Source organism: Oryzias melastigma, linkage group LG21 (assembly GCF_002922805.2).
Source record: "Oryzias melastigma strain HK-1 linkage group LG21, ASM292280v2, whole genome shotgun sequence".
NCBI classification, from domain to species: Eukaryota; Metazoa; Chordata; class Actinopteri; order Beloniformes; family Adrianichthyidae; genus Oryzias; species Oryzias melastigma.
Window position 1 is genome coordinate 28,838,708 of NC_050532.1, and position 12,996 is coordinate 28,851,703.

The 12,996-nt window shown below is 41.3% G+C and overlaps 1 protein-coding gene across 1 annotated transcript in view; it reads left to right on the forward strand.

Moving 5' to 3' along the window:
* Positions 1–12,996, forward strand: part of LOC112154875 (CLIP-associating protein 1-B) — a 68,446-nt gene that overhangs the window by 47,611 nt on the left and 7,839 nt on the right. Inside the window, exons 26-33 of the mRNA XM_024286103.2 lie at positions 2,544–2,788; positions 2,927–2,996; positions 3,139–3,302; positions 5,213–5,291; positions 6,852–6,995; positions 10,304–10,444; positions 10,515–10,612; positions 12,401–12,548. Of these exons, the coding sequence (XP_024141871.1) occupies positions 2,544–2,788; positions 2,927–2,996; positions 3,139–3,302; positions 5,213–5,291; positions 6,852–6,995; positions 10,304–10,444; positions 10,515–10,612; positions 12,401–12,548 (1,089 nt within the window). The remainder of the gene's footprint in view (positions 1–2,543; positions 2,789–2,926; positions 2,997–3,138; positions 3,303–5,212; positions 5,292–6,851; positions 6,996–10,303; positions 10,445–10,514; positions 10,613–12,400; positions 12,549–12,996) is intronic.

Consider the following 12,996-nt stretch of genomic DNA (forward strand, 5'->3'; position numbering starts at 1 on the left):
GGTGTAAACTGTACACCGCTGGTTCAGGCCCCAGGACGCATCATAAAGTGACTATAACAGGAAAGAGAGAAAGGGACAGTTATATCTCGTTATCACGAGAAAACAAATGTCATTTGCTCATGATAACGAGATGGTAAATGTCGTTATCACGAAAACAATTGTAAAAAAAAAAAGAAATGGGGTTTACTTTTGTCAGCTTCCGTATGTCTTCACTGTTCGGATCTTTTTTAGTTGCTTTTTTTAAGCTGCATCGTGTTCTGTGTCCTGGTTGATCTTTGACCTTGTCAATCAATCTCCTCTGTGCCATTTCTCGTGTATAAAATGCTCCGTTTGCCATAATTATCTAAATCTTTGGTGGAATCAGATCAGTAACACTTTAGATGTTATAATGTTAGATAGTTCATACATTAGTTAAGCTAGTAAGCAGTTTAATTAATGAGACCTTCATAGACAAATATTAGTAGGGATGCCCCGATCAGATCACAAGATCGGAAATCGGTCCCGAACACGTGATTGAAGACTCGATCGAAATCGGACTCCTTTGTCCGATCAGGATCGGATATTTCATTTATTCTCATTATGATCAGAGCTTTATATTTCATCTTATCATTACGGATAAATACTCCACTACAAGTCCGCATGTCATGAAAAGATCACAAAATGTCATCACCAGAAAACGCAGCAGAAAAAGGCAGCAGCTCAAGCAGAAGGCTAACGTAAACAAAGCTAGCTAGAAAGCTAACTTCCGGGACCAATAACTCTTTTAAAAACGCTTTAAACTGACAGCAAGTGTCTCTATTGGTTTGTTATAACTCAAACAACAACCTCTAAAGGTATCCAACAGAAAGTTTTTGTTTCTTTTTAATGTGAAGCTCTTCATGCTGCAGACAGACGGCTACACAGCAGCTGCTAACTGCTACATGCTAGCGCCGTGATTTAACTCCTTAGGACCCGAGCTGTCCTTTGATATGCCTGTTTGATTTATCTGACAGAGAAATAACAGTTAAAAAAATTAACTACTGTGGTAATAAAACCAAAAATGTGATGTCTTAAGAACTTAAAAAAATAAGCACATGATCTTAAAAATAACTAAATAAATACAACTAATAAATTAAAACTAATAATGATATCAGCTATTCATGAACACTCATCAAATTTTATGCTAAAACAAAGTCATAATTTATTTTTAAGAATTCTAAATGAGGACAGGAATCACATTTGGTCAAAAATGTTCAATAGCTCTAAAGATCTTAAAGCTAAAGTCACTAAACTTTATCACATGAATAATTATCACTTATATAACAAGAAAACTGTATTTTTTCCCTAGTTTATATTTGCTGTATTTTTACTTGTTTATTAAAGCTCTTCACAGAAGTGTTTTATTTAAGTTTTTAATGATAAAAGAAGGTTAATGAAATATAAATGAGGGACAACACTAATCTGTTTGTTTAATTTATTCATGTTTTAAATGTCTTATAAAAGTATCGGATCGGGACTCGGTATCGGCAGATACACAAAATCAAATGACTCGGAATCGGATCGGTCCCAAAAAAACCTGATCGGGACATCCCTAGATATTAGTCTCACCTTAGATCTTAATGAATCTTACTATGTATGTTAATAAACTTTATTTGGTTTTATTTGGCTTAATAAATGTTTCACAAACACCCAATAATAATATTAATAATGGTTGTTAATGTGTTAATAAAGCTTTTTAAGTGTTACCGTCAGATCTTTGTTTTCATTTTATAATCCTGGACTTGTTGTCTATGAAGGTTTGAACTTTGAGAGTTTAAAAAAAGGAAAAGTATCACAATGTTTGTCTGTCTAATAAAATGGATAAAGTTTGTAATGAGCAGTTTTACCACCTTAAAACATCTAGAATTAATGTAAAAAAAAGCTGACTACACAGTAATTTCTATGAACAAAACTCCAATGGTTGGGCTGCACGGTGGCGCAGTGGTTAGCGCTCTTGCCTCACAGCGAGAAGGCCCCGGTTCGACTCCCGGCTGGGACCTTTCTGTGTGGAGTTTGCATGTTCTCCCCGTGCATGCGTGCGTTTTCACCGGGGACTCCGGCTTCCTCCCACCGTCCAAAAACATGCTTCATAGGTTCATTGGTGGCTCTAAATTGCCCCTAGGTGTGAATGTGAGAGTGAATGTGTGTGATTGAGGCCCTGGGACAGACTGGTGACCTGTCCAGGGTGTACCCCGCCTTCGCCCTTCGGCAGCCGGGTTAGGCTCCGGCACCCCCGCGACCCCGAAAGGGAAGAAGCGGTCAGGAAAATGAATGAATGACTCCAGTTGTTAACGAGGAACCACTGTCTCATTGTTTTTCTCTCATATTTCATCTATTTGCTCCAAATTAATCATTTTTACTTCTGACCCCGAATGTTCTGATAGAGTTAAAAACTAAGAGAACTGAGTTTGTGTTTAATTTCTTTTTTGATGTTTCTGTCTCTCAGCACAGTGAGTTGTATGTCTGCAGACACGTCTTCATGTTCATGTTCTCAGAGTTCAGATGTTGTGATCTGATGTCTGCAGAGGAGGCCGCTCAGGCGCCGCTACGAGTCTCCAGGAACATACTCGGATGACGACGCCACCAGCGACGCCTCGAGCGCCTGCTCGGACCGCTCCTACAGCTCCCGGAGCGGACGCATCCCTCATTACCTGCAGCAAACGGAAGACGTGGCGGAAGTCCTGAACCACTGCGCCAGCTCCAACTGGTCTGAAAGGAAGGAGGGCCTGCTGGGTCTGCAGAAACTCCTGAAGAACCAGAGAATCCTCAGGTGGGACTGCAGCTCCGCTTCAGGCTGGAGGTTTAAGAAGGAAGTCTGTTCCTCACATCTCCGTCTTCAGCCACGTTTCTGGTCTTTAAAAAACGTATCCTTTATTGATCAAGTGTTCTATCGTTTGATTTGCTGCAGTCGAGTGGAACTGAAGCGAGTTTGTGAGATTTTCTCCAGGATGTTTTCGGATCCTCACAGCAAAGTAAGAGTTTCATTTATGAAAGCTCATGATGTGCATGTTCCTGAGCTAACGCTGTTCTGGGTTTCTGCTCTGATCCAACAGAGAGTAAGTGGGATTCAGACCACCCTCTGCAGAGTGAAGACGCTGTTCTGACAGAGTCTGTCTGCAGGTGTTCAGCATGTTCCTGGAGACTCTGCTGGATTTCATCTCTGTGCACAGAGACGACCTGCAAGACTGGCTCTTCGTCCTCCTCACCCAGCTCCTGAAGAAGATGGGGGCCGACCTGCTGGGCTCCGTCCACGCCAAAGTCCAGAAAGCTCTGGATGTCACCAGGTGGGTCACAGCAAGCATGTTTTTCAATCTTTCAGTGTTGTGAATTTCTATAAACTCGTATGAGAAAAAAGGCCCTCCATTATTGGTTTATTTTAGCAATGACAGTAGACAATCCCACAAACAAATCACACAAACTCATTTCAGAAATAAAGAAACACATCAACTAGAAAAACAACCAGATCAGCTCCTCAAAGCTGTGGTCTTCCTCTACCAGAGATTCACCAGTGATGCTTTTGAAATGTAAAGAGGAAGATTCTGAGGAGATCATGGAGATCAGAGGATTAATCTGATTATGCTGTTTTTTTCTAAGTTTTAAATTTTTCCCTGGAGAATGTTGTTTCATTCTACAGTATGTTTAAATCAATACACAGATATTTGGGTTATTGTGAGCAGGGAGGAGCACAGTTCATTTAGTATTTCAAAGTTTATGTTAAATGACAGCACAACAACGTTGCATATGGTGATGGTGAAGTATTTTCCTAGGACATTTGTCACAATATAAAGATTTAGAAAATGACAATGTAAAGATTATTTTATAATTAACATTTTTAAGTACTTTTCAATTAAAACAAACATTTTAAAAAATTGTAACTTTTGCTGGACCCTTGAGAAAAGTAGCAGAATCATCAGGCGTTTTAGGCCGCAACAATCATAAAAATCTGCCGTGAAATCCTGGCGGGTATGCTTGTGGAACACCACTGCTCATTTTCTTAGGATCTGATGTCAATTCTTCTAACTTCACACATTCTTTCCTTCCTGTTAAAAATCTTCTCACCCTGCAGTAGTCAAATAAAATGAATAAATAATTTTGAGCCACAGTTTGTCTGTCATGGTTCAACCTGCTACTTCCTCCTTCAACCATCAGAGCGGAGTCTCACCTGCGTTTTGACCACCTCATCTGCCTTCACTCAGGACTGTGATCATCCTCAGCTGTTATCCATCTGCTCATCACCACCACAGTATTTAGTCTGGGTTCTCACCACAGCTCACTGTGAAGTCTTGTTTGCCCTGCATCCATTCTGAGCGTTTAGTCCTTTGTTTGATCCTCTGTGTACTGACTCTTGCCTGCCTCCTCGCCTCCCTGCCTCGTCCCTGCATTTTGACTACGCCTTGCTTTGTCCTGCCTGGCTTTGTTTGCCTTTATTAAACCACGTTTGCATGTGGATCTGCACACCTCTGCCTCTTCGTCACATTGTCCAGTAGGATGTCATGATTGATTCTCAAATGCTTTTCTTTAAGTCAATGAAAATTCCAGCTGCCTATTTATTTTTCTCCGGAGTGTATGTGATTCCCTTCACAGCATGAGTGACAGCCATTGATGTCATCAATTTATATAAATAGTTTGTTATTGAATATATTTTCTAGAATGTTTGAGAACTCTGGAAGGAGAGAAGCAGGTTGATAGTTTGTCTTTGCTCTTATAAATATGGATCACTTTAGCAACTTTCATTTGATTTGGGAATCTCTCAGTTTGCAATATTTTGTTACATTTGTTTGTTAGAGGTTCTATTTTTCAGTTTTTTTAATCACCGTCATATCATCACAATCTGCTGAGTTTTTCCTTTTTTAAGTTGCTAACTATTCAGTTCAATTTTATTTCTAGAATCCAACATCACAGCAGATTTGTCTGAACGGGCTTCACACCAAAAACATAAAATTAGTCATAAATATAAACATTATCTGTTTGATAAACTGAACTAACCAGACTAAACTAAACTGGTTATCCCTGTTTTAGACCCTCTGATACTGTTGGTATCAGCTCATGTTCATTCACGTCCCAGAGACAGATTGAGTTTGGGATTTTTGTGATGAGTAAATGAATTTCAGCCACCCGCTCTGGTTTACAAAATAATGATTGAATCTGTTTAGCTGCTCCGTTAATACTACAGCTTTGTCTTGTTCTTCATCAGAGAGTCTTTCCCAGTTGACCTTCAGTTCAACATTCTCATGAGGTTCATCGTTGATCAAACTCAGACTCCAAACCTGAAGGTAAAGCATGGATGTCCCCCCCCCATTTCTGTCTGTTTACGACCAAAGAACCAAAAAGATCCATTCAGGAAAAAAAATGTTTGCAGAAACCAAAACATAAAATGTGATCTTCTCTTTTTGATCTTTAATCCAAAATGTTAATGTTTGATGTGCATGTTGTTTTTGTCCCCAAAGGGGAAAAGGTGCAACATATAGAAAAAGAAACCGGGAGGGATCAAATAAGATTGGCTGCTGGGCCGTTTATTACAAAAAAAACTTAAAATAAACCCAACACAGGTAGCCAAGAATGAGGGGAGAAGAATTTCAAACTTAAAATCTCAGGCTTTTTAGCATTAGTTAGACATTAACATAAATACAAAACCAAAAAGCAAATCACAACCTCAGGCAAAACCAAAGTCCCAAACCTAAATTTACAGAAAGGGCAACACCAGGCAAAACAGGCTTATATCAGCTGCGGCCGACAACAGGGGCAGGCTGAGGAAACTGATTCCCTCTGGAATTTCAGCCGCCACCTCATCCAGGTTGGGCCACTTCTTTTATATCCTTCCGTCCTGGCCTGGTAATTGGTGAAGGTGAGTGGAGGGAGGAGAGATGGTTTTCCTTGAGGGAGGCGGAGCCAACAGCAAGCACTGCTGGCCTTTCAAGGAAGCTGTAAACAAGCTAAACAAACAGACATACATACATACATACATATACAGACACACACAAGCCTAGCAAGCCAGGGGCCGTAACACATGTGGATGAACATGGCTGTGGTGTTTGTTTTCTGACTTCAGGAGCTTTTCTCTGAAAACCCGAGTGTCCTGTGTTGCTGATATAACTGATTGATTACCTCTATTTCACCAGGTAAAGGCTTGTTGAGATCAAGATCTCTTTTGCAAGGATGACCTGAAAGAGGTCAGCAGCTCACGTCATCAGAAGTTACATCCAGTGAATGGAATGAGTAGAGCTTTTGAAGGAGGAAATCAAATATTACGTTATATACAACAGTTAATCCAGATCCTAGAAAGGCAAAAGTTCAGCTCAGCTGTCTAAAAACGGGTCCAATCTGCTTTTGCTGGAATGACTCTGGAGACGAAACGCGGTGTCCCCGTCGAGTGCCAGAGGTCACGTTCACGGGTCTTTCCATGTCTGGATGCAACAGCATAGGAGAAGATTTTAAACTGAGGGCAAACGTTACATCCTGCTGTAACTTCTTCTTGAATTTACATGGTTGCATTTTGTGCAATGATCTGAGTCATGAACTTTGTTCAATGTTTTTATGTCAGAATATTTTCCCAATTTTGTTGTTTTGACAGTAAAAATCTTTGTGCTAACCCTTCTTTCACCCTGAGGTCAAAATGTTTTTAGGTCACAAGTATTCATGTCAGTATAAAAGAAACTGAACTATGAAGTCCGGAGTTAGTCTGTAGAATGTAATAGAATCCTAGACATTCAAACATCTGACAAAAATCTCTTCAAAAAACGTTTTTTTTTTTTATTTTTTTTTTTTAAGTTTAGACTCTTTTTCATGCGTAACTTGATTCTGTTCAGACGTGAACTAAAGCTCACCCTACTCAGGTGAAGGTGGCGATCTTGAAGTACATCGAGTCTCTGGCTCACCACATGGACCCGGCAGACTTTGTGAACTCTAGTGAGACCCGGCTGGCTGTGTCTCGTATCATAACCTGGACCACCGAACCCAAAAGTTCAGATGTGAGAAAGGTGAGTCCATGCAGGTCTGACATCTTATCGAGATCAAAACACATTTTCTTCATTTGAATGTTTTTGTGTCAGATATGAGACGATAAAACGATTCTCCACAGAAGATGACTTCTGCTTCTGTTTCAGTCTGATGGCTGTTGCAAATAACATGTTGAATAAAACATGTTTACTAGAGAGTTATCAGTCTTCTGGTTTGTGTCTGCTCAGCTGCAGTTTGTGGAGCAGAAGTCTGATAATCAGTCCTGTGGATGGCCTTGAGTCCGCTGCAGTTATCTCCTCCTCATGCATGTTACATGTTCACACTTTTTCCACTGTTTTCCCTCGAAACAAAGTCCTGGTGAAGGGCTTGAGTCTTGCTGCGTTTTTCAAAAGCTCATCTCTGTGTTTCATCGATGGTCGAAGATCATCAGAAGAAACCTTAGGGGATCCCTAAGATTTCTTATTTTTTCCTGACTCCGGATTTTTCAGAGTTTTTCCTTACCGGGAGGGAGGGTCTAAGGGCAGGGATAACCAGTTTATTTAGTCTGTTTAGTTTTTAGCTATTTTTTCATATTTTATGACTAACTTCTGCATCTGTAAAATTACCTGCATGAAGCCCAATGAGGCAAATTTTCTTTGTGATTTTGGGCTATATAAATAAAATTGAATTGAATTGAATTGAATTGGGGCTGCACGGTGGTGCAGTGGTTAGCGCTCTCGCCTCACAGCGAGAAGGCCCCGGTTCGAATCCCGGCTGGGACCTTTCTGTGTGGAGTTTGCATGTTCTCCCCGTGCATGCGTGGGTTTTCACCGGGGACTCCGGCTTCCTCCCACCATCACAAAACATGCTTCATAGGTTAATTGGTGACTCTAAATTGTCCCTAGGTGTGAATGTGAGAGTGAATGGGTGTGTGATTGAGGCCCTGAGACAGACTGGCGACCTGTCCAGGGTGTACCCCGCCTTTGCCCTTCAGTAGCCGGGATAGGCTCCGGCACCCCCGCGACCCCGAAAGGGACAAAGCGGTCAAGAAGATGGATGGATGGATGGATGAATTGAATTGAAGACTTATTCACATTGATCGTATTCAGCCCTTGGGATCAAACTTTGCTCGACCGCCTGGGAGTTATCTTAGACCAGTGGTGGTCAGTTCACTTCAGAGCTGAGCCTTCAGTCTCCCTCCGCCAAAAACATCCTCGTTAATATGAACTATCTTATATTTCTAACATCATCCAGTAATATATGCATATTATTTTATGAAGCAACTCCATCATGAATGGATCATTAAATTGACTGAATTCACTACAATTTCCCATCTGGTAAAAACAAACTCTGCACATGCAAGTCTCCTCCCACTGCAATAACCGCTGAAACAAATAGCACAGTACAACTGACAACTCATTAACCTTCAAAATAAGCTTTTTTATTTACAGCAAATCAAACTTATTTCAAGATGAACTCCATCCATGAAGGAAGTCTAGGAGTTCAGCAGGAGATTCTCCTGCAGAATCATGCATGTTGGATATGAAAGTCTCAACTGAGACAGATCAGAGCGCGTTGTTAAACTGGAGAGGGATGCGAGCAGGAAGTTTTTCTGGTGCTCCTGGGGTTTGATGAGGGTGATAAACACCAGTTTGTCATGGTCTGGAAAACTGTTTTTGTCTAGGAAATGATATTGTCTGAAATCCTGCCGTGGAGCTGCCAGTAATGAGACCCTGCAGCTCGAGGTGTTCGGAGAAGCCATGGTACGTTCACTGGTGGCGTGGAAGTTCTTATTCTGGCCTCTTTGTCGCTCAAGATTGTCTTAAAACTCTGTTGCCTGTCCAGACAGAACTGCTGGAAGGCTGAAAGTGGCGGACAAGTCCTTTTCCTTACGAGAGACTCATTACCTTCAGGGTTGGTTGGCCTTTTTTGACAATGTCCAGCTTTCCCACAAAATTCCATCTTAAGAACGAGTTTCACAATAAATCAGCAACTAAATCAACTTCTCCACCTTCTTCTATTGTTAACTGCAAAACAGTGAGTGATTCAAGATAAAATCCAGAGCAGCTGCTGCCTACAGCCTGAAAAACAGAAGAGATTAGCTTTTGGTAGTGCGAGCATTGACCATCCAATCAGAGGCAAATACGTCATCATTCATTCTTATGAAACTACAGACACCCTAACTCAAATTCTGATTGGTTGGTCATTGAATCAACGTAAAAGTTTAATCTATATATGACTGTGGTTTAATCAGCAGAAAGCCACCACAAAGAAGCAGACAGAACAGTTGGAAATATCTAAATTATATTTTGGGCAAATATATATTTAAAAGTAAAACATTTCTCTGTGATTTAGATACGTCTTTTCAGACAATGTTAGGCCTTCACTGAAAGCTTTGCAGGCCCCGACGGTATACCACTGCTAAAGACCAACCAAGAGAAGAGAAGGAAGTAGAGTCTCCTCAGCAACCAACCCGACATAAAAACAACCTGCCTGGTTCCTAATGCAGAAACTAAAGAATATCTCTCACCAAAAGCTTGACCTAAACTCTGCAGTTTTTCTTTACGTGACAGGAATTTTTACTTTTTAGTGATTGCTTTGGTTTTTCTTTGTCTGATGGGCTCGCACTAACTTCTGTTTCTTTGAAACATTTTTCTCTACAATCCTGGCTTTCCAACAATGTTTCAAATATTTATTGAAATTATCGATCACCTTAAATGTAATCAACAGTTTTTTGTACAGTTTGGAATTTGCTCTTACATGTCAAACTCCCAGCAGTCCAGCAAAGCTTCTTCTAGGCACCCTGCTTCAATTATAACTCATTTTAAATTAAATCCTGCTAGTCAAAGATTGGAGGTGCTGATGGTTCTCTGAGGAGAAGTTGCTCCTTTGAGTAAAGGAATTGGTTCAGAAAAGCCACGCCTCAGCAAACCTCAAGACTTCAAACATTGAAGTGGAGATGTCTGACCAGAATTCTCCCAACCGTAAAATGGAGTTGATGATGAAGACCAGATCCTTGTTTGGACATGAATTCCTCTGAATGTTACAGGATTCTAGGTTTTTTACTTAACCAGCATGTTTAATAGTCATCTCAACAAAAACATCTTGTTCTCCACCAGAACCTGCTTCTTGTGTTTATGTTTCACCTTGAATAAAGTCTTTCAAAAGTGCAATTGAATGCAGCACTAACAATGTTTTTTTCTTTGGTCCACATTTGCTGGTCATCTGATTGAAGCTGGTGAAAAATGCATTTTTTCTTATATCCCCTTAAAATCTCTGTTTTAGATAAGTCTGACTGCCATTCCTCCTTCATAGCTCTTCCTGACCTGCTGTGCGTCCCTCCATACAGGCGGCCCAGCTAGTGCTAGTCTTCATGTTCAACCTCAACACTCCAGAGTTCACCATGCTGCTTGGAGCCTTACCCAAAACCTTTCAGGACGGTGCCACCAAACTGCTGCACAACCAGCTGAAAAACAGCAGCAGCAACATGGTTGGTTGGCTGCTGTCATCAGATTGTCTCCCATCTTTGGTTGTATTGATTGTTTTCTCTTTGGTTCCAGGAGTCTCCAAGCAGGATGGTCAGCTGGATGCCATCACATCACCCTTCCAACAGAACCGGTCCCCTCAACCCGCCGACTGACTCTTCTCCGTCTCAGAGGTAACATCACAAAACTTTTGTTGAGTTTTTGAGCTGGAACCCCAAATTATGTAAAAATAAACAAATACACATTTAAAATCAAATAAACAATGAGCCCTCAATCTTTACCTCTCCAGGATTTGAATCCGTGATGATGCTGTGTGTTGCTATGGTAACCTTTGTTACTGTGGTCCCAGCACTGTTTGACCAGTTCTGGGCTGTTTCCTTAGGTTTCTGCAGATCATTGTTCAATTAGATGAGATCTTTCATAGAGCTCCAGGTGGAGGGAGATTCTCCGTAATCTTCTTCCATTTTTTATTAATTGTTCCAACAGTTGTCTTTTCACTCCAAACTGCTGCTTAGTCTGTATTTGTTTATCCCAGTCTAGAGCAGGTCTACAATCTTGTCTCTGGTGTCTTTTGACAGCTCTAAGGTGTTGATCATGGTGGAGAGCTACTTTTGTGTTTTCACAAGTAAGCTATTCCAACTTGGTGTGACTGGTCTCCTATTGGACTGAACTTCATTGTGTCCAAACCGAAGACTTCATATTTGATGTTCACATCCTCAGAGCTTAACAAGAGGAGCCTCAAACTGGACTCTGCACCGCCTTTCCTGTGATGCATTCCATGATTCTATGTTTGAGCTCAGGTTTTAATCCTGTAAGGTCTTAGGCCCGATCCGAATACTCCCCTCCTCCCTCCCCCTCCATTTGGATGGTCAGTTGAAGTCAAAGTCGTGTCCGGATTATTATTTTTAAGTTTCACGCTCCAAACAGAGGGGTCCAAAGTCTGCTATCGTGAGAGTAAACCTTGTTGCTCTGAAAAGCTCTTTTCTTCACGTTGGTGTTCTCTGAACCTCAGAAGTTTACATTAAACGTAAGTAATGACTTTATGTTGTAGTGTGACCTTTTTAAAGTTATAAAACCGTGTTTGTTATGTTTATTCAAGCACTGGAAGCTCCGCGCTAATGCTATCAGATCGGTGATGTTGATGACGTCATTGAACGAAAGTCACGTCCGAAATATTAGACACTATTTTTTCATCCCCCTCCGTTTGGAGCGAGCAAAGAGGGATAAACGAAGGGGAAGGGCTAGGGGGAGAAAAAAGGGGAGAATTCGGATCGGGCGCAGACTCAGTCCAATAAGAACTGGGACTAAACCCTCTGTACTAACTCCAGTGCAGCTCAGACTGTGTTTCTGCTTGTCATTCTTATCCCTCCGTCTCCATGTTGCCTCCCCACACATTCATTTGTGTCATTGCTGTGGCAGCTGGTTTGGAGTCGGGGTGGGTGGGGGGGTGTCAATGCACACCCTTTCCTAACCCCCCAATGCATGTCCTTCTTTTATCATATTCATGCATTTAATTCTGCAGGTTGATCTGAAGAGGGCGGTCATTCACTGAGTTTTTTTTTTTTATTATTGTTATAAAGCTGTCATTGATATATAAAAAACTCTCCCACCCTGAAAAAAAAAGATCTGCATTTTGAACTGAGGCCTTGGTTCTTGACCAGAGAAAGGTAGTTTGCCCTCTCTGGGTGGGTGGAGTGCTCCTGCCTCAGGTGGAGGAGTTTAAATATCTTGGGGTCTTGTTCACGAGTGAGGGAAGATCGGAGCGTGAGATAGACCCTAACCCTTGGGGTCCCCCCAGAGGAGCTGGAGGAAGTGACCGGGGATAGGGAAGTCTGGGCATCTTTGCTTAGACTGCTGCCACCGCGACCCGGTCCCAGAGGAGTGGAAGAACATGGATGGATGGATGGATCTGCATTTTGGTGGTTTCTTGTTGTCCTCAAATGTATCTCTGTTCCCGTCAGTTTGTTGGAGAATGGCACAGAAAACATGAACCCAGAAAAGATCAGCAGCTCACTTTGTGGCAGCATTGAGACCATTAGGAGCTTCAGCACTCGGAACCAGGATGATCTGAACCAACCTGTTCACCAAGAGACCAAGAGAGACGCCACAGTGAGTCCCAGCCTCTCCCTGAGCAGCATGGCTCCATGTCCTCCCTGTCACTCAGGATTTCAATGTATCTAAAGTCATTATTTAACACAATGGAGTCAGACCAGCTTAAATTATTATTTTTGGCAGAATTCAGGTCCAACCAAAACACAACTCCGACATGTCAATCATTAATTAATGACTCTAAGTTTTTGCTACAAGCTGAAGAAAAAAAATAAAATAAAAAAAGACATTAAATAAAGAACAATTAAAATTAATGTGTAATCAGCTGCTTCGTAAGTCAAACGCTGCACGCCATTCAAGTTTTACATAATATAATGTACAATCAAACACCTGAGGTTTTTCTATGCAAAATTGTTTATTTGGCTGGTAAGTCAGTCAGTTATTGACGTGATGACTGCATGCATCTTAATAAAGTTCTCTGCAGCTTCAAGTGTATTCAGTTTGATGA